Source organism: Nuphar pumila, chromosome 14 (assembly GCF_984573655.1).
Source record: "Nuphar pumila chromosome 14, dmNupPumi1.hap1.1, whole genome shotgun sequence".
Classification (NCBI taxonomy): Eukaryota; Viridiplantae; Streptophyta; class Magnoliopsida; order Nymphaeales; family Nymphaeaceae; genus Nuphar; species Nuphar pumila.
The window spans coordinates 91,648,686-91,674,287 of NC_143262.1; the positions used below are offsets into that span (position 1 = coordinate 91,648,686).

General features: G+C 38.9%; 1 protein-coding gene across 1 annotated transcript in view; it reads left to right on the forward strand.

Annotated features, from left to right (window-relative positions):
* The window catches only part of LOC149817417 (SWIB/MDM2 domain superfamily protein), a 39,809-nt gene extending 15,612 nt beyond the window's left edge, over nucleotides 1-24,197 (forward strand). Inside the window, exons 2-3 of the mRNA XM_089987282.1 lie at nucleotides 1,214-1,480; nucleotides 23,866-24,197. Of these exons, the coding sequence (XP_089843408.1) occupies nucleotides 1,298-1,480; nucleotides 23,866-23,994 (312 nt within the window). The 5' untranslated portion in view covers nucleotides 1,214-1,297 and the 3' untranslated portion in view covers nucleotides 23,995-24,197. The remainder of the gene's footprint in view (nucleotides 1-1,213; nucleotides 1,481-23,865) is intronic.
* The last annotated feature ends 1,405 nt before the right edge of the window (nucleotides 24,198-25,602 follow it).

Sequence of the window (25,602 nt, forward strand, 5' to 3'; positions counted from 1 at the left end):
GCAACTTTCTCCTACCTCGGTAGGTTGCGTCGCTGCGTGCGCCTACGAGTGTAGGTGATGTAGTACTCGGGCCGCGGAGCACGAGCGGGATCCGTCGCGTGAACTGCAAAAGTGTGAACACTTAGAATGCTATAGCCATAATATAGAACAAAAAGGGGCAGGGGCCGAGGCCCCTGTCGGCGGAGAGCATGAGTGGCAGGGGCCGGAAAATATCGAACGACAGGGGCCCAAGGTCTCTGCTTGACAAACATAGTAGACGACAGGGATGGCGGCCCCTGCCCGACAAGAACAATGAATGGCAGGGGTCGAGGCCCCTACCTGACAAAAACAACCGAACGGCAGGGGCCAAGGCCCCTGCCCCACAGACCTCGAATAGCCCCTGCCTGACAAATAACTCGATCGGTAGGGGCCGAGGCCCCTGCCGAAATAATATCTCAATGGTCAGGGGTCGAGCCCTCCCTGCCTGTCAGAACAAATCGAACGGCAGGGGCCAAGGCTCCTCCTTGATGGACATATCGAATGGGCCCCTGACAAAAATAGTGAAGAAGAGGGAGAGGGGGAAGGCGCGATAGGGGTTCGTTGGCCTTCCGGCAAACACAGAGAGCGAGGGGGAGGGCGTGGCAGGGGGTCGTCGGACTCCTGCCGACGAACGCAGAAAGAGAGGGGGAGGGCGCGGATGCGGGCCGCCGGCCCTCTGACAGCAAGAAGAAGAAGAAGAGAAGAAAAGGCGTACCTGGGAGAGAGGTCGGGGTCGTCGGCCGGCGTCACACGCAAGGAGTGAGAGAGAGAGGAGGAGGGAGGCACATGCGATGGGAGCCCTCCCTCCCCTCATCGTGGTTTTAAAAGGGGGATCGGGGGAGCCCAACAGGGAAACCCCGAAGGGGGTTTCCTGTTTTCGCAAGTGGGAAAGGGGACTGTGCGGCTGGGGGGGGGAGAAGGGTTTTATCGAGACCCTTGCTGCCCCCCCCCCCCGTGGGTTTAACCCTAACGGGTCCTGGTCGGATCTGGATCTGACCCGGGTCCAATATATATATATATATATATATATATATATATATATTAAAGTGGTTTTACATAGGACTACTTGGGATGCAGTTTGCTCATGGTTTGCAATTTGCATGGTTTGCCTTCCCACATGATTTTACAAATGGTTTGCATGCCCACATCATCTATTTTGCTCATGTTTTTGACTGTGAACCTGTGCTTTCTTCAGGTACAGTCCCTGTGATATAAAAGATCAACTCAATTGAAGGTGAAATTGCAGAGCTGAACTGCAGAAGATCAACACCAAAGAGATATGATGTTGCCTCCGCAGGTGAAGAAGTCATTGTTCCAAGTGAGTCCAAAGAAACTGGGGAATCTGATAGACCCAATAAACCTTCCGTCCAACCTCAGGGACTTCATGGGGGGATTGTCTCAGATGTCACGCCTCAAGTGCTTCCTCCACGTCTGGTCGCACATCAAGGCCAACAACCTTCAGGTTCCACCTCTCTCTCTCTCTAGTGCTGTTTCATGAGCATGAGTTTCTTCGCTTGTTGGTCATGAGATTTTCAAATGATTTTGTGCTTGGACAACTAGGTCTTACAAATCCATATCCTAACCTTTTCTTTTGTGTATACCCTAACCGTTGAATGCGTGTGTCTAAGCGGTGTACCCTAACTAGGTTAACTTGAAAATCTTCAATGGTCATAACTGAAAACCCTCCAGAGTCTGTCTTGTATGCATATATCAGATGTTACTTTTGATTCTTGGTTGTCGCCTTGTTTACGGGCATTAAGATGAAGCAACTCTGATGAAGTCGTATGCTCGTGACTTTATAGTTTGAGTGACAACAAGATTTTCATTGCCCCAAATTGATTATGAATTTATCATTAAAAAAATGCTATTTCTTTTGATGTTTATCAGTTGAGCCGGGCAAATTTTATTTGTTCTCACAATTTGTTTCTGTTTGGCAACTATCATAGGCATGTAGTTCTTTGGCATATTTACATTGCTGTGAAGTATATTTTTATATTTTGTAACAGTTGATTTTACGTAATGATATAGCGTCATATATGGGTAGTCTTTGTCGTGCATATGAGGTGGTGTTAGTGTACACAGCCTTTGGTTATGCTTGCAAGCACTAACCGCTATTTCTCCCAGCAAATCTAACATTCCATTTTGGTACTTTGCATTGATTAATACCACTGAGAGAGTTCTTGCAAATGTACAAAAAATACAGTATTCTTTTCTGGCTTGTATGTTTTAAATGTAGTGGATATTTGGAAATAATTGTACTCTTTTACTCTACAAAATTGCCATTTGACCAACTTCACTTGCGTTATTTCTCTATTTGCTTTTATTGCATGTTAAAATTTCCCCCCATTTAATGAAGGAACCCAAGGGACCCAGCTTTTGATAACCATGGATTCGCTCACCTTAGATGATCCACTTTTCTAGCTTTTACAAACTGAGAAAAAACTTTCAACCCTATGAGATTGAGATTTTCCTCTTTGAAAATGGTCCTAGGCATTCCCTCTCTCTCTCTCTCACACACACACACACACACACACATATATATATATATATATATATATATATAGTAATGTGTAGCTTCCATATCATTTATCTTTATGACCGTTTTAGACCTCTTTGAAAAACATACTTGCATTGCATTTTTTGCTTAATCCAAACTTGTATATGTGTCTATCATTACTTATTCACTAAAAAACATCTAACGCTCCAAAAATCTAGGACTTGTAACTCTTTATGAAAAGTTTGAAAGCTTTATAATCATTTGTTTATCAGAGTTTTTAAATAGTAATTCAACAAAAAATGATGTTTGAAATAGCAAGTCAATGGACCTTGGGTGCATTATAGCGCAAACTTTCCTTCACAAATAGATTTGAAACTCCAAACATTTAAGAAATCAAATAGATTATGAAGTGTAATTTTTAATACTTCAAGACTTGTACAAATGAGAGATTTTCAAGAAAATCTTTATGTAAATTTACAGAAATGTCCTCAGGAGCGAAACGTCAGGAAAAAAGTCACATCTTGATCTCATCACACCATTGTGCCATCGCAGTCCAAAATAACACTTGCCCATAAAATGAGTCAGTTTCACAAAAAACTGGTAAATGCACAAGTGAGACAATATGGAACTAAAATAAGCAATAATCAATGTGCAATACTATGTAACAAACATGATTTACTTAAGCACTTAAGCAAGTAAGCCACCTCTAGCATAAGCAACAAATTATGCAAATGAACAAGTATTTCTAATATGAGCCATTGTGTTAAGCAACTGAGCAATTATCTCTAATATGAGCAATTATGTTAAGCAATTGAGCAATCATCTCTAATACGAGCAATTGTGTTATGTAACCCAGTAAAGGTAAGCAATTAATTTTGAAATCAAGTGAACTATTAACTATCACAAGGTAAGAGTTCATTCATCACACGATATTCACAGTTTCACGACAAGTATATACATTAATCATAAGATGTACAACAAATAGTTTTATAAATCACAGATGTAAGCTGTAAGCAATCACACGACAACAATTATATTAATCACAAGATGTAAGCGGCTTACATTAGTCATGAGATGTAAACGGTTCGTAGATTACGACCTGTAACAATTCTATTTATGAGTCAAAAAGTATTGTGAACAAGATATTTATTGTTTTGATATTAACCCGCTATGCGGGTACGCACATAACACGAAACGTAGAAACAACTGAGACTAATCTAGAGGTTTATTATGCCATGTATTTTAGATACCCCGAGTAGTTAGCTGAGTCCGCTTGTAAGGGGCGGCCAGTGGCCAAGTGAGTAAATCTCCAACGACATAAGTGGCCTATGGATGCATCCAACTTATGCAGAAGTGCCTGCAACTACCTTTTTGTAGCCCATTTTCTTTAACTTCGATGACTAGGAAAACCGAGTCTTTTGCCCAAAATAGTCATTAATGGTCTGTCCATCGAAGTTTTTGTACCATCCATCCTCTCTTTTGATGAAGTCAACGTGTCGAATGGTACGTCAGGTGTTACTTAACTGAAGACCCATTCTATATGCTCTGGTCTTTCGACCCACTCGAGCATCTTGCTTGTGAAGGCGAAACCATCACCATTAGGTGATTTAAACGCACCATTGCACGTTCGAGACAACCACACACCTCTCATCCTATTCACTGTAGTACGCAACGTACCTGTTCGAAAGTACAACTACGATGAGAGGGGTCAACTTATTGTGAGGGTGAAAACATCACCATTTTGTAGTCTCAAACACGTGCCATTGCACGTTCGAGGTAAACATAGACCTCTCATCCTACTCATCGTAGTAGGTAATGTACCTATCCAAAAGTACAACCACGATGAGAGGGGTATGGATTTCTCAAAAGAAATCTCTATAACATTGTTTTGCAAAAATACATGATGTAATCATTCAAGTTCAAATTTGACATGCTCTCATCCTTTAGACCGACATGTGCCTCTTGACTGTTAGGCGAACATCAACATTATGCGATTTCAACAACGTGTCACTGCACGTTCGAGGTGACCACATACCTCTCATCGTAGTACGCAACATACCTGTGTAAAAGTACAACCACGATGAGAGGGGTATGGGTTTCTAAAAAAGAAAACCCAACAACACAATTTCGCAAAAGCGATAAGACAACCCAACAAGCTCTCGCAACAGAAGTGATGCAGCAAAAATCTAGCGATGGTGCAGGTTCGTCAATAGAACCCTCGCCCAACCCATGCACATGCCCCTAAACAAGGGTATCCGAGTTGTATCAGAAACATAAACTGAAGTAGCAAAAAACCTATTCCCAAATGCGTCAATTTGGGAGACTTGGCTATTATTTCACAATAAAAAAGGCTCTAAAACTTTACTTTGCAAAACTGTTTATTTGGAAAGCTGGACTCACAAAAAGAAATCATTTTTGAGGATTTTAATGCTCACGCGCAAACCCGTATCTGTTGAAAAAGAGCATACTTGGAATGTGCTAAACCAAACGCCTTATTTTGGAACATGGTTTATCTTTCAAACTGAGTACGACACTGGGCAACTATGTCACATGGGTGCGGGTGCGGGGATGCGTCACTTCTAAAAAACATGGGTGCGGGGGTGCGGCAAAAAAAAAAAAACATATATATATATATATAAAGTCCAAAACTTGGACATAAATGACCCTGGGTGCGTTGATTGCACCCAGGGTCAGGTTGACCCCATCAGGTGCGGGTGCGGCACCTAGTTGGAGAATCTCTGTGACATATATTAAAAAAAAAAATCTTGGCAATTTTTTTTAAGTTCGAAAAATTGGACCAAAATAAGGGTTGGGTTGACCGCACCCGCGTCGCATCGACGCAGGTGCGGCACCCTGCTAGCCGAATCCCTGTGGCATAGCTGGGCAACTTGCACGAGGCAAGATCGCCACTGATCTCTCATTCGTCTATCGCAGTGCCCGTATGCTATGCATACCTTGCGATATTGGTCTCGATAAACATGATAACATTTTTTCACAAGAATCACCCCAAAACACAAGTTCGTGTCCCTGATTGGGATTATCCGAGTTGTATCAGATACACGAACTGAAGTTGTACAACACTTTTCTCAAATATATTGATTTGGGAGATCTAGTCGCTATCTTGCAAAAGACTTTTAAAATCTGCTTTGCAAAACTATGCATTTCAAAAATGGGTTTGCACCAAAAAAATCATCTTTCTTGGAGGACCAAAGTGCATAAGTGTAAGTCGTGTCTTTTAAAACAAATAAACGAAATAGAATACCCTCAAAGCTACGCTTAAGTGCAAGTCAGCAAAAAGCGAGCTCGTGCACAATACAGTGCGTTGGTAAGGTGCAATCGATCCCCAGAGTGCAAAACTGCGTGTTGTGCGCCAAAACGTCGTAAGCAATGCACAAGGTAGAAAACTGTACCTCGGCTAAACAACCGTGCAAGCAAGTGAATACGCAAGGCAGTGCACGAAGAGCGTCGACAAAGTAAAAGCAAGAAATGACAGAAAGAAAAGCCTAGGCACATTAAGCGCGACGACAAAGTAAAGACAGGAAAAAAAAGACAAAATAAAAGCGAAAGTAAATGCCTGGGCACATAAAGCGTCGCGGCAAAGTAAAGACAGAAAGTAAATGCGAAAATAAAAACCCGGGCACATAAAGCGCGGCGGCAACAGAAAGCAATAAAGACACAAAAGTAAAAGGACAAGGATCGCGAAACCGCACTCTTGAGTTAAATGCGTACACATATAGATATACATATACATATTGTCCTTAGTCCTTTTCTTTTCTCATTTTAAGTTCTAATTACTTAATTTAAGTTCGTCCATTGTCCTTTGCGCAACTTTCCCCTACCTTGGAGGTTTCGGGGGGGGGTGCGCACGTCTCGAGTGTACGAGGTGAAGTTCTCAGGCTGTGGGGCGCGTGCGGGCTCTGTTGCGCAAGCTACGAAAGTACAAACATGTCAGCATGCAAGTTAAGGTTTAAAAGAAATATAAGCAGGCAAGGGGATCCAGACCTGCCCGTAGGCATCTAGGAGGTAGGGGTGGACTTAGCTGCCAGGCCAAGTTCGACTTTGCCTGAACCCGAAAAAGAGGCAGAGGCTTGGCCCCTGCCGACTTGCCGAGAAAAACAAAAGGCGGCCGGGGCACGCCCCTTGCTGACCTGCCAAGAATGCAGAGGGCGACAGAACCCTGCCATCCTGCTGGAAAGAGGAAGGCGACATGGGCTCAACCCCTGCCGGCCTACCGAAAAAGGACAGAGGCGGCATGGCTATGCCCCTGCCAGACTAACGGAGGCAGGGAGGGGCTCTGCTCCTCCCCTGCAAACAAAGGATGCAGGGAGGGGGCCTGACCCGGTCCTCCCTTGTGTACAGAGGGAACAGGGAGGCAAGGAGGGGGCTCGACCCCTCCTTGACGAAAGAAGGAACGGGGGAGGGGCCGAACCCCTCCCTCATAACCCAAGCACTAGGGAGGGGGGCTCGGCCCCTCCCTTACGAAATAGGAGAAACGGGAGGGGACCGAGCCCCTCCCTCGCAACCCAAGAAACAGGTCGGGGGCTTGGCCCCTCCCTTACGAAAAAAGGAGAAGAAGAAGACAAAGGAGAGGGGGGGGGAAGAGATCACCTGAGAGGGATGGAGGCGCAGGGGGCTTCTGCGTGACGACAAAGGGGAGTGGATCGGGTCGGGGTGAAGCTGATTGATTCAGGCAGCAGGTGGGTCAGAGGTGGTGCCGTGGAACACGGAGGAGAGGGAGGCTGCCGACTTCGGGGGTCCTCCAACGAGCCGAGGAGGTCGAGGGAGAGAGAGCATGTTTGGGAAGGGGGATGGTAGCGACGCTGCCGGCGGTGGGTAGCTGGAAAAAGAAGCACGAGGGAGAGCAACATGTAATGAGATATGCGGAAAAACAAAGAGTGCTATAAGCACTTACAATGTCCACCAATGGACAAACAAAAGAGATGACACCCAAATCCACAAAGGGACAACACAACATAAAAATATAAATGTCTCTTATTGAAAAGAAAGAGAGAGCTCTCAAGAGTAAAGAATACAAGAGGGGTTCACCCCTATATATACAAAAAGAAAGAGAGTGAGGGGTGGCCTTATGGCCTTAAAAGAAGAGCCACAAAGGGGGCTCCCCATGGAGTCGTTGGGAGCCCCTAACGGTCACAAATGTGACCGTTGGGGGCCCCATCGACTCAATGGTGGGGCCCCTTATGTGGGTAAAAAACAAAATAAAAAAGAAAAAAGAAAAAAGAAAGTGCAAAAAAATAAATACAAAAAAGAAGAAAATAACAAGTACCCCTATTGGGTACTTGTGAAATGACAAAAATACCCCTATTGGGTATATTAGACTATATATATTACATGTATTTTAACACCCTCCCTCAAGTTTTATGGGGATATAATCGAAAGCTTGTTAAGGAGAAACATAAAACGAGGAGCGGTAAGGGATTTAGTGAAGAAGTCCGCCAACTGGTACTCGGATGTGACGTAAGGTAGTGCTATGGTTCCTCTTAGGTATTCATCACGCACGTAATGGCAGTCCATCTCGATGTGCTTAGTACGCTCATGAAATGTGTGATTACTTGCGATATAGATTGCGCTTTTGTTGTCACAACACATCTTCGAAGGAGTAGAGATGACAATGCCCATATCACTAAGGAGACTTCTTAGCCATACAAGCTCCATGGTTGTAGTGGCCATAGCACGATATTCCGCTTCTGTTGAGGACAATGATACTTTGTGCTGCTTCTTGCATCTCCAAGAAATCATAGAGTCACCTAAGAAAACACAAGAACCCGTAGTTGAGACTCTATCATTGGGATTTCCTCCTCAATCAGCATCAGTATAAACAATTAAATCAAGTGATGAAGAAGATGAAATAAAAACTCCCTTAGTTATGGTGTTTTTGATGTATCTGACGATTCTTAAGACTGCATGTTAAAATATATGTAATCATATATACATATATATGTATATATATACATATATATGTATTTATCTCATCATACCCTATAAAGGGTATTTTTGTAATTCTGCACATTAGGGGCATTTTAGTCTTTTTACATGTATTTTATTTTACATTTTCTTTTTCTTTTTTCTTTTTCATTTATTGTAAAATGCATTTAATGCATTGCATTGGGGGTCCCAACCAAAGGAGTTGTTGGACCCCCAACGGTCACAAATGTGACCGTCGGGGGCCCAACGAGTCCCCTTTTGGGCCTCCCAATGTTCTCTCTCTCTCACTCTTTTCTCACTCTTTCTCTCACTCCTTTGTGTATAAATAGAGGGGTATTCTCCCATGTAAGGTATGGCCTTTTAGGCCCTCATTCAATAAAGCATATGTAACTTATGCCTCTTCGTAGGCTTATTGTGGTGTCCCTTAGTGGACCATTTTGTTATTCCCCATTGTGGGGTTGTGTTTGTCCAATGTTGGACCTTATGAATGCATTATGCATTCTTGCAATTCATTTTCGCATACTTTCTAACATGGTATCAGAGCTCTGTTATAATCAAGCTAGTCCTTCGGTGCATCGGAAAGCGTGATGTTCAAAAAATCGAAAAAGTGGTGAAGTTTTTGTTACCTATTTTCTTTCTCTATGTTTTGATGAAGCGTTTGTTATCTCTTATCTCTCTTCCTTCTACTTGGGATTACTTGGCATGTATTCTTACACTTTTCAAGTATTTAGCCCATGCATTACACATGAGAAAAACACTTATTTTTTTTCTACCATTGAATATATATATATATATAGATATATATGTAAACATATATATACATATGTAGTATGTTTTGAAAGGAAATATATGAAAATGTATGTTTTTTTTTTCTAAAATAGTATTTTAACCATCATTGAACTTATTTAAGGAAACTAGATATATGTAGTATGTTTTGAATCTTGAAGCCTTTTTTTTTTCAAAATAACTCTAATATATATATATATATATATATATAACCTATTAACCATGAATTATTTATTCTAAATGTTTCGTCAATCATTGTCTTATCTTAATGATTTGATAATGATGTCTTATTTTATAAAATATAAACTTGTTTTTCACACACACACACACACACATATATATATATCATAATCGTCAAAATACAATTTCTATTTCATCTTTGATAGACATGCATATTCATGTTTGAAATTCTTGATTCGTTACATGCTTAAAAATGTAAAATTTTATATAATCATTTGCATATATGCTTAAACTTGATTAAAAGCATGTTTATTTTATGAGACATATGACTTTAATTATTGCATGAGTGTTTTTTCTATGAGAATGTATGCACTTAGTCTCTTATATTGTTTCTTTTATCTATGCATATGCCTTGGTTCCTTGTTAAAACTCTCTTGAGAACATCTTAATGCTATCAATTGAGAATGGTTCTAGAATTTTCATCTCTAGATTGTCGTGAATACATTTTGATAACCGTTTTGTAATGCTTGTTAAGCATTCTCTTACATAAATAAAATTGTTTATTCATGTGTGTTGTTCCTCTTTTACCCTTTTTATGGGTTTTGCTTAAAGTGTTTTTTAGACACCTCCTTTTGAGTGTTGGAAGAACTTTTGTGGAAGACCACCTTTTGCTTCATTACATGATAACTCAATGTTCTCTAAAATATGATTGCATTATGATAAATGATTTGATAACCTTCTTTTGGCTTCATTTCTTAGTGTGTGTGTGCACTCGCACTTTATGTGCATGTTTATTGGTTCATTATTGAACCTATTGCATTCAAAATCATCTTCTTGTGTGGGCTCTATCCCACTTTAATGAGATATTTTCTCTATTTTATGTATGCCTTTGTGAGCATGTTGTATTATGAGAGCTTTCGTGAGCTTCCTCTTCTTACATGATATAAAAAATTCATATGCATTATTTGCTTGTGTTTCATGATAAGTCTTTTTTGGTATAAATTAAAGAATTGATCATGATTAAGCATAATTCGTGTTTATGCAAAATTGTTGTTATGAGACATATTGTTGTGATTGATTATATTGGACCTTTGATTCAATTTTTTAATCAGTCCTCTTTGTAAAAACTTCTATTTGGAAAATGATTCCCTTTAAGTGTTTATTGTCTTTTTGTAGCATTTATATTTGTCCATCACATGTTATTTAATGCATCATTTGTTTGGCCTTATTATTGTTATATTAGAGATGTTTGTTGAGGTGAGTTATGTGCACCTTGTGTTATGTCATTTTAGGTTGTCAACTTGTAGTTTGACCCTAAAATGACTTGTTATGTGATCTCTAATTATGAGTGTGTTACTTATTTTTTTTTTGCCATTGTTCCTATGGATGCTCTTAATTATGTGAACCTGTGATGGATATATGATGGTTGAACCTTAAATGTTTTAAGATATATTAAAATCAATGTTTTATTTGTTATATGTTTGTCATTACAAGTGTTATTGCCTCAAAAGTCTTCTCCTTTTATTAACTCTTATCTAAGTGTCATTATATGTAGACAAGATTTTTATTACACCTTTGTGTATTGGTAGCCCTTTGTTGGCTTTGTTCTCTTGATCTAGTAGCTTAACACACTTGTCTTGAGTGTTATTATATGTAGACAAGACACGTTGATTCACACCATGGTGTGTGATTTTAGTCCATGTTGGCATTTGTGTTCTTGTTCTAGTCGTTGAGATGTATGCCCATGGTTGGCTTCTTTCACTCATTTCAAGTGCCATTTTATGTAGACAAGAGATGTATTGTGTTTTAGCCCATGGTTGACTTGATACTCTTGTTCTAGTAGCTGAACATACTTGATTTTGAGTGTCTTTTTACGAAGACAAGAGATGCTTTTGGTCCATATTGGCGTGTATTCTCTTGTTCTTGTCGTTGATACACTCATTTCAAGTATTATTACATGTAGACAAGAGGTGTTTATACGCACCTTTGTGTGTATCTTTTGGTCTTTAATGACATTATGATTATGTTCTTGTTCTAATAGCTTATACACTTGATTTGTGGGTTTTGGAGGACTAATGAGGTAGTTGCTTGTAGTGGATGAACTATTGTTGAAATTTGTGAAATTTCATTTATATTTTGTCTTTTAAAGATTTAAGTGAATCATATCATTAATATGCATATTTTAAAATCAAATTGACTTTTTGACATTTAATCTACGTATTAAGTGCTTATGGTTTTGGCCACCTTTGTATTTGATATGCATGAGTTTTTGTAATTGCAATCATTTGAGTGAGATGTTCCTAAATGTGTAAGGTTCTCTACTAAAATAACAATCATTATTTTGCCTCTTAAGTGAACTTAATCTTTTTGAACTTTTGTGTTTTATACACTCCTTTTATGCTCTTGACTCTTGGGTGAATGTTTTTTAGGTCATGTCCTTGCAAGTTCACATATGGCATTTGTTTGACATAGAATTTCTTCTCTAAGATGTGAGAGAAATCATTAACTCATCTTTTGTTGATAAAATGCCTCCCTATTGGTGATCTATGTGTGTTAAACATGCTTTCTTTCATATGCTCTTATACACATTCCCTTGGGAGCAATTTGTTCTTATGTGAACATTGTCTTCTTAGATATATTTTTAATACATGAATTTTTTTACTTGATCTTAATGGAAATCTCATATTTTGTGTCTTTGTGCACTTGTGAGTGTTCTCGGTCCACACACTCCTTACTTCCAAATATTGATAAAACCCTTTGTAAGAATGATTTTGGGAGACTTAGTGCTCACCTATTCTAAGAAATTCAATCTTTTGCATTTGTGGGTGTCCCCTTTGTACCTTTGGGTACTTTTATTCAAGTGTTCTTGGTGTGTCTTTGCACACGTATTCCTTTGTGGTGTTGGTGCTTGAAGTGCACATCTTTGAAGGCATTTTTACATGGTTCTTGGAGATATTTTTTGGTCAAATGTTCTTAGTATGGCCTTTGTGCACTTTAAGGTTTTAAAACCCGTGACTCGGAACTCGACTCGTTCTTTATTGACTCGTGACTCGACAGGTTAACTCGGTGACTCGGACCGGGTTTTGTTAACTTTTGATTTTAAAAGAAAAACAATATATAATTTGTCTGAAACCATGTTTTTGAGTAAACATAGTCTCCAAACGTCTGTAAGAATATAAAAACAACTGCAAAGAGCTATAGAGGTTTGCTTGAATAATTGAATTTGATATCTATACAAGCACTTTGACTAATTTATGACTTTAATTAGAGGATTTGGTCACCATGAGTTCAGTCTGCTACTACCTAAGGTTCCTAAAATGGCCAATCATATATGCTAGCTTGTTTTAAAAGTTTTAATTCCCTCTCTAACAAATCCATAAATGTGAAACAGGGATATATGTGCATATTGAACAGAATGCCCAATATCAACATAAATAAGCAAATGTATAAAACTATGCAGAAAATATATTAATGGCACAACTATAAAAAGACTACTAATATTTGAATATGTACAATGCTTGTTCACATAACAAATGGATGATGAAACCTAAATGTGACTTCCCATAAGCACAATTGACTCGCCATATATAGTGAGAATCATTTCTTTAAAATATTTTGCTAGAATAAGTTGATTACACAGGGTGAACAGTAGTTCGAACAACATGGCGATTTTATTCTATGGATTTAAATGCTTTTTTATCTTTAAATGATTTTTATTTTCTTTTTTATACAAAATCTGGGGGTAACCCTTGTTAAAATATATGTACTTTTATATTTCGAAACTGTAATTTGAAACTCAAAAAACAAATTTCAAACATCCCAAAACTCGCCCGAGTCAAGCCGAGTCAGGCCGAGTCAAGCTGATTCAAGCCCGAGTTTTGGCAAACCGAGTTTGCCTTGCCGGGTTGACTCGCTGGAGGGGCGAGCCGAGCCGAGTCAGCCGAGTCAACGAGTTGACTCGGCGAGTTTTAAAACACTGGTGCACTTATCTTTCTTCGAGAACTTAGTGTGTTTTATCAATGTTTAAGGTTAATTCATGTTTTGCATAAATACTCAATCAAAATGCATAAATTATCTTTTGAATCATTATCCTTCTTAATCAATATGGTCTAACATCCCAAAACTCGCCCGAGTCAAGCCGAGTCAGGCCGAGTCAAGCCGAGTCAAGCCGATTCAAGCCCGAGTCAAGCCCGAGTTTTGGCAAACCGAGTTTGCCTTGCCGGGTTGACTCGCTGGAGGGGCGAACCGAGCCGAGTCAACGAGTTGACTCGGCGAGTTTTAAAACACTGGTGCATTTATCTTTCTTCGAGAACTTAGTGTGTTTTATCAATGTTTAAGGTTAATTCATGTTTTGCATAAATACTCAATCAAAATGCATAAATTATCTTTTGAATCATTATCCTTCTTAATCAATATGGTCTATTATCCATTTTTTGATATATCTTATTTGATTAAGATACAAAGGTACTTTTTACTTGGAGTTCTTTTGGCTTGTTTCAGAGGATCTTCAAGATGGGATGAATGAAGCATCTATGATACATCGTGAAAGGAGCTTGGGGATGATCATTAAAGACAGTTAAAGGCTGACAGATGCAAAGTTCTTTCATGTGCTATAATGATGATGACTTTCATTGAAGATTTTTTTGAAGACTGAAACCTTCCTTTTGTATCTTCAAACTTCTCGTTATCCCCACACAAAGTTTGGCGGGGGGTGTTAAAATATATGTAATCATATACACATATATATGTATTTATCTCATCATACCCGATAAAGGGTATTTTTGTAATTCTGCCCATTAGGGGCATTTTAGTCTTTTTACATGTATTTTATTTTACATTTTCTTTTTTCTTTTTATTTTTCATTTATTGTAAAATGCATTTAATGCATTGCATTGGGGGTCCCAACCAAAGAAGTTGTTGGACCCCCAACGGTCACAAATGTGACCGTTGGGGTCCCAACGAGTCCCCTTTTGGGCCTCCCAATGTTCTCTCTCTCTCTCACTCTTTTTTCACTCTTTCTCTCACTCCTTTGTGTATAAATAGAGGGGTATTCTCCCATGTAAGGTATGGCCTTTTAGGCCCTCATTCAATAAAGCATATATAACTTATGCTTCTTTGTAGGCTTATTGTGGTGTCTCTTAGTGGACCATTTTGTTATTTTCTATTGTGGGGTTGTGTTTGTCCAATGTTGGACCTTATGAATGCATTATGCATTCTTGCAATTCATTTTCACATACTTTCTAACACTGCACTCATATGCACAGTTGTAGGTGCATGTTGAAACTGACCGACTGAGTTCACGACATGAGGTATGTCAGGCCTAGTGACGGATAAGTAGGTCAGAGACCCAACAAGTTGGTGGTAGGGAGTATGATCCTCGAGGTGTGTTCTATCTTCCAACTTTAACTTTGCATTGATAACTTCAGGGGTTTCTGTCTTCTTATCATCGGAGATACAAGACTTGGAACAAATGTCAACAACAAGTTTCATTTGAGAGAGAATGTACCCCCGAGGAGAGTACGCTACTTTAATTCCTAAAAAATATCTTAAAAAACCAAGGTCAGTTATGTCAAAATTTTCTTTTAAAACTTTCTTAATATCATTAATTCCTTGCTCGTCACTTCTAGTGATGATCATATCATCAACATAAAGTAGTAGAATAACTACTGAAGGCCCTGCACTTTTCACAAACAAAGCAGTGTCTGTATAGCATGAACGAAAATTCAAACTTGTCATTGCATTGCTAAATCTATCATGCCAAGCCTTTGGGGCTTGCTTTAAACCATATAATGCCTTTTTAAGTTTGAGAATTATTCCCGGTGGAGGATCCATGTAAACCTCTTCATTTAATTCACCATTTAGGAATGCATTCTTAACATCTAATTGATAAATATGCCATTTTTAACCATGCAGGTGTGCACGCTATGTGCTAGCCCAACACACCATGTCTTTGATTGTCCCGTGGCGTCACAGTAACCTGAATCTGTGCAAGAGCAAGTTCAGGTGACGCAAGGTTTCACCAAGCACGCACTCAACCCATTTTCAAATATCTATAACCCAGGTTGACGAAACCATACCAACTTCTCGTGGAGAAATCCACAACCCTGTCCCTTCCCAAAACCAACCCAGACCAGGTGGCTACTAGTTGAACTTTCAGAGATCTAGTTTTCCTCAAGCCCACCTTTGAGGATAAAATGCTTCAGGCTTTTGCGGACATCAAGGCAAACCTGAATTCCCATACCCAGTCCATTGCAAAGTTAGAAACAATGATGAAACAACTTGCCGAGGTGCTAAGCAGGCAAAGCGAGGGGACATTACCTAGCCAGTCTTTGGTCAACCCTAGGGGTAAGGAACCGATGCATGACTTGCATATGACAGATACACACTAAGAGCAGGCCCAAACGATTACCACCCTTAGGAGTCAGAAGGAGTTCCATGGAAGAGACTGCAAAAGAAAGAAATAGACAGATTGTTGAGCGGTCAGTCCCTATATATGTGCCTCAGGACTGAGTTGAGTTCGAAACCGTTGACCAAACTCAGACTAGACTGAACCGGACTGAGTCGGTCTTGGTCAGAGCCGACTCGGTTTGGGTTCACACCCAGACCGGTTCGGTCCGACTGAGTCGGTCTGGTTCAGTCCGGACCGATTCAATCGGTCGAGACCGAGGTTTTTCTTCTTCTTCTTCTTTGGTCTGGGTTGCACCGAGACTGACCCAAGATTCGACAAGGCTGGGTATAGGGCGGAAGGGGCACAACCCCTTCCCGACCTCCTTCCCCCTCTGCTGCAGAGGTTGTCGGGCCTCTCTCTCTCTCTCTCTGCAACGATGCCGGCATCCATGGCCGTCGACCTTCCAAAACGACACAGTATGGGAAGAGAAAGGCGTACCTATGACAGTTCCTCTCGGTGGAGCTCCGACGACTGCCTCCCTCCTTTTCGACACTCTCAAGGTATTTTCTCTCTCTCTCTCTCTCTCACTCTCTACAACTTTCTCTCTTTTTTTTTTCAGACTCTCTCTCTCTCTCTCTGTATATCAAGGGGGGGGGTGCAGGAGGGTACACCGTGCATGGTAGGCAAGGATACTCCAATCACTGGTCGTGGGGGGTGAGGTTTATCCTCACCCTTTTCCCACGTTGAGTGAGGGAAACGTTTGGGGGTGTAATGAGATATGCGGAAATACAAAATGGTTCAATAATGAACCAAATAATAACACAAGCACTTAATGTGCAAATCACTCAAAACCCACAATGGGATGAAAGCCGAAAGGCAAAAGAATATTATTCAAAGAGGTAATAGAGGAGAGAACTCCTTATAAATAAGAGAGGAGGAAACCCCTATTTATACAAGAGGAAAAGCATAAAGGGGGGCCATTGGGGCTCCCCTTATTGAACGTTGGGGAGCCCCAACATCCCACTAAGTGGGGCCCCCAATGGTCCAAAAGAAAAAAAAAGTAAAAAATAAAAAAGGAAGAAAAGATCCTAAAAAAGTAAAATACATGTAAAATGACCAAAATACCCTTATTGGGTATTTTGGTATAAATACACAGAATAATATATATATATATATATATATATATATATATATATATATATATATATATTAACACCCTCCTTAAACTTTACGGGGAAAAGGCCGAAAGTTTGCTAAGAAGAAACATAAAAGGAGGAGTTGAAAGAGCTTTGGTGAAGAAGTCGGCTAGCTGATATTATGATGTAATATAAGGCAATGTAATAGTCCCTTTGAGGTATTCATCTCGAACATAGTGACAATCCATTTCAATATACTTGGTGCGCTCATGGAATGTATGATTGTTTGTAATGTAGATCACACTTTTGTTGTCACAATACATCTTGGAAGGAGTTGAAATGACGATTCCCATATCACAAATGAGACTTCTAAGCCATACAATCTCCATAGTTGTAGTCGACGTGGCACGATATTCAACTTTTGTTGATGACAATGATACTTTTTGTTGCTTCTTGCACCTTCATGAAATAAGCGAATCACTTAAGAAAATGCAAAAACCAGTATTGAGATACGATCATTGGGATTACCTCCCTAATCTACATCAGTATAAGCAGTTAGATCAAAAGAAGAAGAGGAGGATAGGAAAAGACCTTTTGAGATGGTATTCTTGATATATCGCACGATTCTCATGACAGCTGCCATATGAACTGTCGTAGGGGCATGCTGAAACTGGCTTACTGAATGAACTTCTTGCGCGATATCTGGTCGGGTGATAGATAAATAAGTGATCCAATTAATTGTCGATAAGGAGTTAGATCATCAAGTAGAACACCATCTTCAAGCCTTAATTTGGCATTTATAATTTTAGGAGTCTTTACTTTCTTATCATCTGAAATCCCTAACTTAGCACAAATATCTGCTGCCAGCTTCATTTGAGATATAATATATCCTCACTGTGAATAGGCCACCTCAATACCTAGAAAATACCTCAGAAAACCCATGTCAGACGTATCAAAAGTTTTCTTTAACATAGATTTAATGACATTTACTCCTTCTTTGTCACTTTCAGTGATGATTATATCATCAACATAAAGAAGTAGAATTACAATAGAATCACCTCTTTTCTTAACAAACAGAGCAGTGTCAGTATAACATGAAACAAGCCCAAATTAATCAATACATTACTGAACCTGTCATACCAAGCCTTGGGGTCTTGTTTAAGACCATACAAAGCTTTCTTTAGTTTCAAAACCTTTCAATTTAAACTCATACCCGGAGGAGGATCCATATAAACCTTTTCACTAAGATCTTCATTCAAAAAGGCATTATTAACATCAAGTTGATAAATATGCCATATTTTGATAGAAGCAATCACAATAAGAGTTCAGACACTTGTCATTCGAGCAACTAGGGTGAATGTCTCATCATAATCTACCCCATACTTTTGAGCATACCCTTTAGCTACCAATCTGACTTTATTTCTTTCTAACGATCCATCACTTTTCGTTTTTACCTTAAAAACCCATCTACATCATTTGTATTTCTTTCCCTGAGGAGGATCCACAACTTGCCAAGTTTGAGCTTTCTTTAGAGCATTTAGTTCATGTTTCATTGTTTCATTCCAATGTGCATATTGTTTAGTATCATTTATAGTGAGATGGTTCATAAAAGGAGTGAATGACTAATAAACAGGTTATAAAATGTAGCGAAAAAGACTCATAAGACACAAACCTATTTGGTGCTTTAGAAATACGATTTGGACCTTCTTTGAGATGATTCTTCCAAAGACATATTTTGAGAAAATTTATTAAAAGCCCATGGATGAGAGTTTTCACTTCTCCTAGTATAAACTTGAGTGTTGTTTGTCATATGTTCATCTACACTTTCATGAGATTCATTTCTTTCATTGTCAGAAACTTGATCATTTTGATTTTCAATTTCATTAATAGGTCCAATATTTTCAATTGAATTTGGTTCATCTTGTTGGGGTAGTAAATCAAACAAAAATTCATAATCATTGTTTTCTTTTGGCTCAAGATTTGCAAAACCATCTTCTTCTTCAAGGAAAGTAACATTTTTAGAGATATAAAGTTTATTATTTGTTAGATCAAAGCATCAATATCCTTTTTGTTTTTCACCATATCCTAAGAAAACACATTCAATAGATTTTGGAGAAAGCTTGTCATTTTTGTGTGTAAGTACATAACATTTACAACAAAAAACTCTTAACCTTTTGAAATCCTGAGACATGTTATAAAGCTTTTCGAAAGGGGAGACATTTTTTAGAAATGACGAAGGAATTCTATTAATAAGGTATGTTGAAGTTAAAGCGGCTTTGACCCAGAAAGATTTTGGAATATTTTTAGAAATGAGAAGAGTTCTAGTTGTTTTCATAATGTGCCTATGTTTTCTTTCCGCAAGACCATTTTGTTGCGGTGTGTTAGGACAAGATCTTTGGTGACAAATTTCATTTCGTCTCAAATAAGTTTGAAATTCAACCAACTTTGGGCCATTATTTTTTGAACTCTTAATATTTCATGTGTAGATTCTACCTCAACCTTCAAAATCCACGTTCTTATTTCGTGGTAAAAAGATGAACCCTCGCCCATAATTTGCAATACTTTATACCATTGGACCAAAATATGGACTGTTGCAAAGATTGAATGATAGTGCATTGGCATAAAAAAACCTTCCAATGGCATGACATGTCTTTTCTCTCGTACCTTTTAAATGTCGTATTAATTGTGGTTTGTCGTGCTTATTTGCTCACAAATTGGTGCATGTTTTTGCCATAGTATTTGTTCTACTCACATTCACACTTTCAACTGTTGATGTTGCCGAACCAAAATAAACACTTCTCCTGATCTCTAACTTGCTTTGCTTCTCCTCTTTTTCTTCTGACCCCTTAGATGATTATGAAAAAACGTCATGATTTCAGCTGGAGCATTATGGCATGTGCTTACACCATGTTTTGTGCTAACTAAGTGATGTTTTAGTCTTATGCCACTTGTAGTCTCTTTTTAACAATATTTGCACATGTCTAATGAATTTGGGATCTTTAGTGGGATTTGAAACTTTTGTTTCATGATCCCATCCTACGTCTCTTCAATTCCCATTGTTCAATTGCGAAAATTGCATATAAGAAAATACTAAAAAAATAATCAATTACAATTTAGAGTTATGATGACAAACAAATGAACAATAAATTACAATTACATATAAAAACACAAATAAGGACGTAGATAACAAAAAATAAATTAAAAATAAAAAAATCAGGTCTCACAGAAAAAAGTAGATGCTGAAAGCCTGAAAATACATATTATATTGCAATATATATAATATACTGAAATACATATTAATTGACAGAATATATATAATTACACAGTAACACACAAACATGCTTTCAGGCTTTTATATCTAAAAAAAAACTTTAAAAACACAAAAGCCTCAATAAAAATTTTTGAACTTAAAAAAAAACTTTATTTTCACCTAACAGTATATCAAAAAGGTCAGCCAACACAATTTTGCATGTATACATACAATAGAATGCCAAAAAATTAACAAACACAAAATAATGCAAGAATAGTAACAAACACACAAAAGCCCCTAATTTAAAACCCTAAAATCCATTTATCTTCACCAAACACTATATCAAAAGGGTTAACAAACACATTTTTGCATGTATATACGCAATAGAATGCCAAAAAATTAACAAACACACAAAATAAAGCAAGAATATTAACAAATACACAAAAAACCCTAATTTAAAACACTAAGATCCATTTATCTTCACCAAACACTACATTAAAAGTATCATCACATACATTTTTGCATGCACACGTAATAGACCGAGCATGCACACATTGAAAGGATCGGCAAACACGCAAAAGCAAGAGAGAGAGAGAGAGAGAGAGAGAGAGAGAGAGAGAGAGAGAGAGACGAGAGGGCGAGAGGGAGAGGGAGAGGGAGAGGGAGAGAGAGAGCAATAAAGGGCAAAGAGAGGAAGGCACCTCCCTCTTTTTTCCCTTTATTTGGTCAAATTGGGACTTTGACTCCCATTTGACCCACGCTAAACATAGTGTGTGCCTCATGATGAGGCACGCTTTGCCCTGAGGCATACTCCTTAAGGCGTACAAGGCATAATCTTTGGGGCTAACACGCTATTTTCATGCACCTCAAGGCACAAGGCCCCTTGCCTTGAGGCAAGGTGCGCCTTTTGCTCCTTGAGTCGTGTTTTTAATAGCGCTGATATATTTGTTGTTTTAGAATATCATACACATGCATATAGTTCAAGACCGTCACCAGTCTCTCTCATCATATAGAATGATTTCAATGGTCTGTCGAGAACCATGTCATTGTCCTAATTGGGTTGTAGGAAACTGTATGCCTTTAGACTCTCTCTCTCTCTCTCTCAATATATAAAATTTCATGACAACAATGTACACACACACACACACACACATATATATATATATATATATATATATGTTTGGTGTAGTCTACTATGTGTACAATGTAGTTGAAAAATCATAGTTGCAGGTTGTGCACTCTATCTAACCTCATAGATGTGTTCATCATGGTTTGCTTGCTAGGAATTGCACCTTAGATCATAATTTTTTCAATGTAAAAATATGTTTTTTCTTGTCATGAAATTTTAGTACATTGTTGGCTGTTGATTTTTGAAGCTCTTGAAAAACCTGCTTACATGTGGCAAAGACATGATCCAAAACCTATTTTTTACCAACAAATGATGTAGATCACATCTGTAAGGTTAGATCCTCAAAAAATTCGAAAAAATATGAGAATAAAAGTAGTTTTTACTAAAATGTATGTACAAATGACTTCAGCAAATATATGTCCGTGTGTGTGTGTGCACGTGCGAGTGAGCAAGCAAACGTCTTGACAGGAATATGGGGAGTTTCTAAAGGATCTTGGATAAGTATTCCCAACAGAGATGAGAGAAGGGGGATGCAAGTGGGATGAAGAGAGTGGTAGAATGAAAGTCAGAGCTTGGGAGGATAATTTTGTAGCAACTTTGTGCAGTGATCAAACAACAGGGGAAACAAGGAGCTTATGGGGCATCCTTCTTGATGCAGAGCAGAACCGGGTTCGGTCTCTACAGAATGACCCAGGCCAACACCAATGGGACGATAGAGACTCATCTGAAGCATGCACACGCACGTCAACAATGTTCCAGCTTGACAGCGTTTCAGCACGTCAGCAGCATCGGGTTTGTCTCGGGTCCAAGGATTGGACCTGAGATCCAGATCCGTTAACAACCTTTTAAATACCCTATTCTAGGGTTGCGTGAAAGATATACTTTGAGAATTGCAGCAGCAGCTTTCCCTTTTCTTTCAACAACAGTTCCTTTTTTTTTCCTTTTCAGCATTTTTTTTATTATTCCTCTGTCATGTTCAGTTTACACAGTTTTCTACAGCAGCTTTTACGTTAATGTTCTTTGTTTTACATTTTACTCTTTGTTTTGTTGCAGCAGTTTCTCTTTTCCTGTCAGCAATGTCAGTCTTTTAATAACACGTTACTCAGACCTAGTGATCTTTTGTTGTTTTTATTCATTACTCCCTGTTGGCAAACCCATTCTGTGGGCATTATTAGTGGATTCTTCCTTCAGATACGTAGTGCTGGGTTCCTTGTTCCCAGTTTCTTATTTTTTTTTGTCATTGTTTCACGTGTTTCTACGTTATTCACGCTGCACGACTGTGCATCGCACGAAGCCATCAGCGTCAGCCCCTCTTCGTGTGACCATTGCGATTTCCCCTGTTCGCTGCATCAAGTGCTGTTCGTTTGTGTTATTTACTGCCGCACGCCTGATCGTGCGTGGAAGAACTATAACAGCGCCAGGCCTGTTACGTTGTGGTCTGTCTCCTGTGGCTGTATCAAGGAGCGACAGCGAGGGCACCCGTTATCGTGAGAACATCGCCTCAGCACTGCATCACTTCTGCTTCAGTCCAGGAGGTTAATCTTGATTTGCAGGAATGATTTGGGCTATTTATATTGACAAAGAGCCTTTTGAGTGGAAATGCTAATGTGTGTGAATCTGCTTTCTTTAAAAAGCTTTCAATAATGCTTGTTGAATTTTGGAGAGTTGAACCCTCGTATATAGTGTGGCAGTTTTTTTGTTTCTAAAGAGAATCAATTATGGTCTTCTGATCAGCCAAAAAGATTGTCTTGAAACACACCCCTGCCAAAAAAATTATAGTGTCAATTTTATTCATTCATCTCTATGGATGGACATATGATTTTGTGATCTTCTGAATCAGGTGAGACTCGTGTACCTGTCAAGGCTGATCCCATTATGTAATCTCGTTATTTTCATGCATTTTGTTTGAGAGTCTGAGATGCAAGAGATTGCTTAAGAGCAAAAGGTGGGGTAAGTGACTGGATGATATCAACTAGGTGATGGCTTGTAATCAGGTTTAACAAGTTCATCTTTATCCATTCGGCAAGGAATGCAGCACATTGAACAATCATTTATTATGCTCTCAAACAGTAATTTTCTCCTGCATTGCATCTCATATTTTTCTGTTTTTTTGTGTAGTCCGTGTACCAAGCTAAATTTGAGTAATGCAGTCATAGTTCTATTATTCTGGTGATTGTCTCACCTTGCAGATTCTATACGGTTCACAATCAGTTGCTGAGCTCTCAACAGCAATTTTCTTCTAAACCCACATCATATCTTTTTGTTTTATGTGATAGATTTCTTTCTCATTTTTTCCTATACTTGTCTAATATTCTGTAGAACTCCATTTATCAGACTCAATTTGAATAACGCAATCACGGTTCTTATATTCTGGTGCCAATTTCACCTTACAGATTCTACATGGTTCTTTGTGTTCACATGAATTTAGCAATTTATGCTTCTTTCCTAGTGCATGCCTTTACCTTTTGAAAACATTCATGGAATTTTTTTCTCTGTTCTGCAGTTTCTCCTTAACAGCAGGGTTTTCTGGTTGTGCAGGATCAGAGCAATAGAAACTTGGTTAACTGTGATGATAAATTGAGGAGCATTTTTTTGGGTCAGAGTAAAGTTGAACTGTCAGTTCTCCCAACGCTTGTTAAATTGCACTTCCCAGAAACTGCAAAGTGAATAAGATCAATCATCGCCAGAAAGATCTTAATCTTCATTGCAGGCTTTGTAAATGTCCTGTGTAACTGTTACCTTGTAGAACTAGAGCAGATTTGGCTCACTTGAGTTGCTACACTTCTCAGAAAAAGGAGAATCACACCCGAGGATGGTTTATCTCATACAATCTGAGATGTACCCCTCAAGTTAATTTAGTTGAAAGCAAATGATCATGTTCTTTGGGCGTATTCAGATGTCATCCAGTTGTACGACTGGGTCTACTCCATGCAAACTTTGAGATGATCTAGTGCGAGGGTGACCTTCCCTTTCCAATTCATTCTGATGATTGAGTCTTTGTTGCATTTAATTACCTATGATCTTTAGACGTAATGTGATGTCAGATCTGTTCTACAATTCTTAACTGGATTTAGAATCCGGAGTTGAGGTCTGATATGAGAGAGAGAGAGAGAGAGAGAGAGAGATTGGGCAGTTGCATTCCGAATTTTGGATTGCCAGGCCCTGTTTCACTTATCGCTAACCGACAGCAGTTCACAATTATTTTGTCACAAACCTGAGGGGGTTCAAAAATCATTGGTCCGCGACTTTATGATGCAAAAAGTCCACAAGTCCTTAGAACAAACTAGTTGCAAACATCCTCGGGTTCACGAAAGATTAGACGTGAACCTCCTCAAACCTGCAACTATTTTTACAATAACCTAGGGGGATTTTCCATCATTTTGTTGCGAACTTGAGGTTTGCAACTTTATGATGTGAATCTCCATAAGTCGGAACAAAATAGTTGCAAACCTCAGGTTCGCAAAAAATTAGATGTGAACTTCCCCAAACTTGCAACTAATTTTCCAAGAACCTACAAATGTTTCACTTTTTGCCGCAAATCTAGTTAGGTCCTGTTTGTCACTTATTGTCGCTAACCTAAGTAGGTTCGCAATTATTTTTTTGCGAACTTGATGAGCTTTGCGATAAAATAATTGGTCTGCGACTTTATGATGCAAATGTCCACAAGTCCTTAGAACAAAATAGTTTTGACATCCTCAGGTTCACGAAAAATTAGATGCGAACCTTTTCTGACCCGCAACTAATTTTCCGAGAACTTGCAGCTGTTTTACTTTTTGCTGCAGACCTAGTCCGGTCTTGTTTGTCGCTTCTTGACGTGAACTGAAGGAGGTTCACAATTGTTTTGTCGTGAACCTGAGGGGTTTTGCTATCATTTTGTCACGAACCTGAGGAAGTTCGCAAATCATTGGTTCACGACTTTATGATGTGAACGTCCACAAGTCTTCAGAACAAAATAGTTGCTAACCTCCTTTAGCGAAAAATTAGATGGAACTTCCTAAGACCGTAACTATTTTTTTGAGAACTTGCAGATGTTTCACTTTTAGATGCAGACTTAGTCAGGTCCTGTTTGTCACTTTTTGGAGGTTTGCCAAAAAAATATTTGGTCCGCAACTTTATAATGCGAACAACCACAAGTCCTTGGAACAAAATAGTTGCGAACGTCCTCAGGTTTGTGAACCTTCTCAGGCTCGCGAAAAATAATTGTGAACCACCTCAATTTATAGCAACTATTACAAATGAACATGCTACAACCATATTTACATCATCAACAAAGAA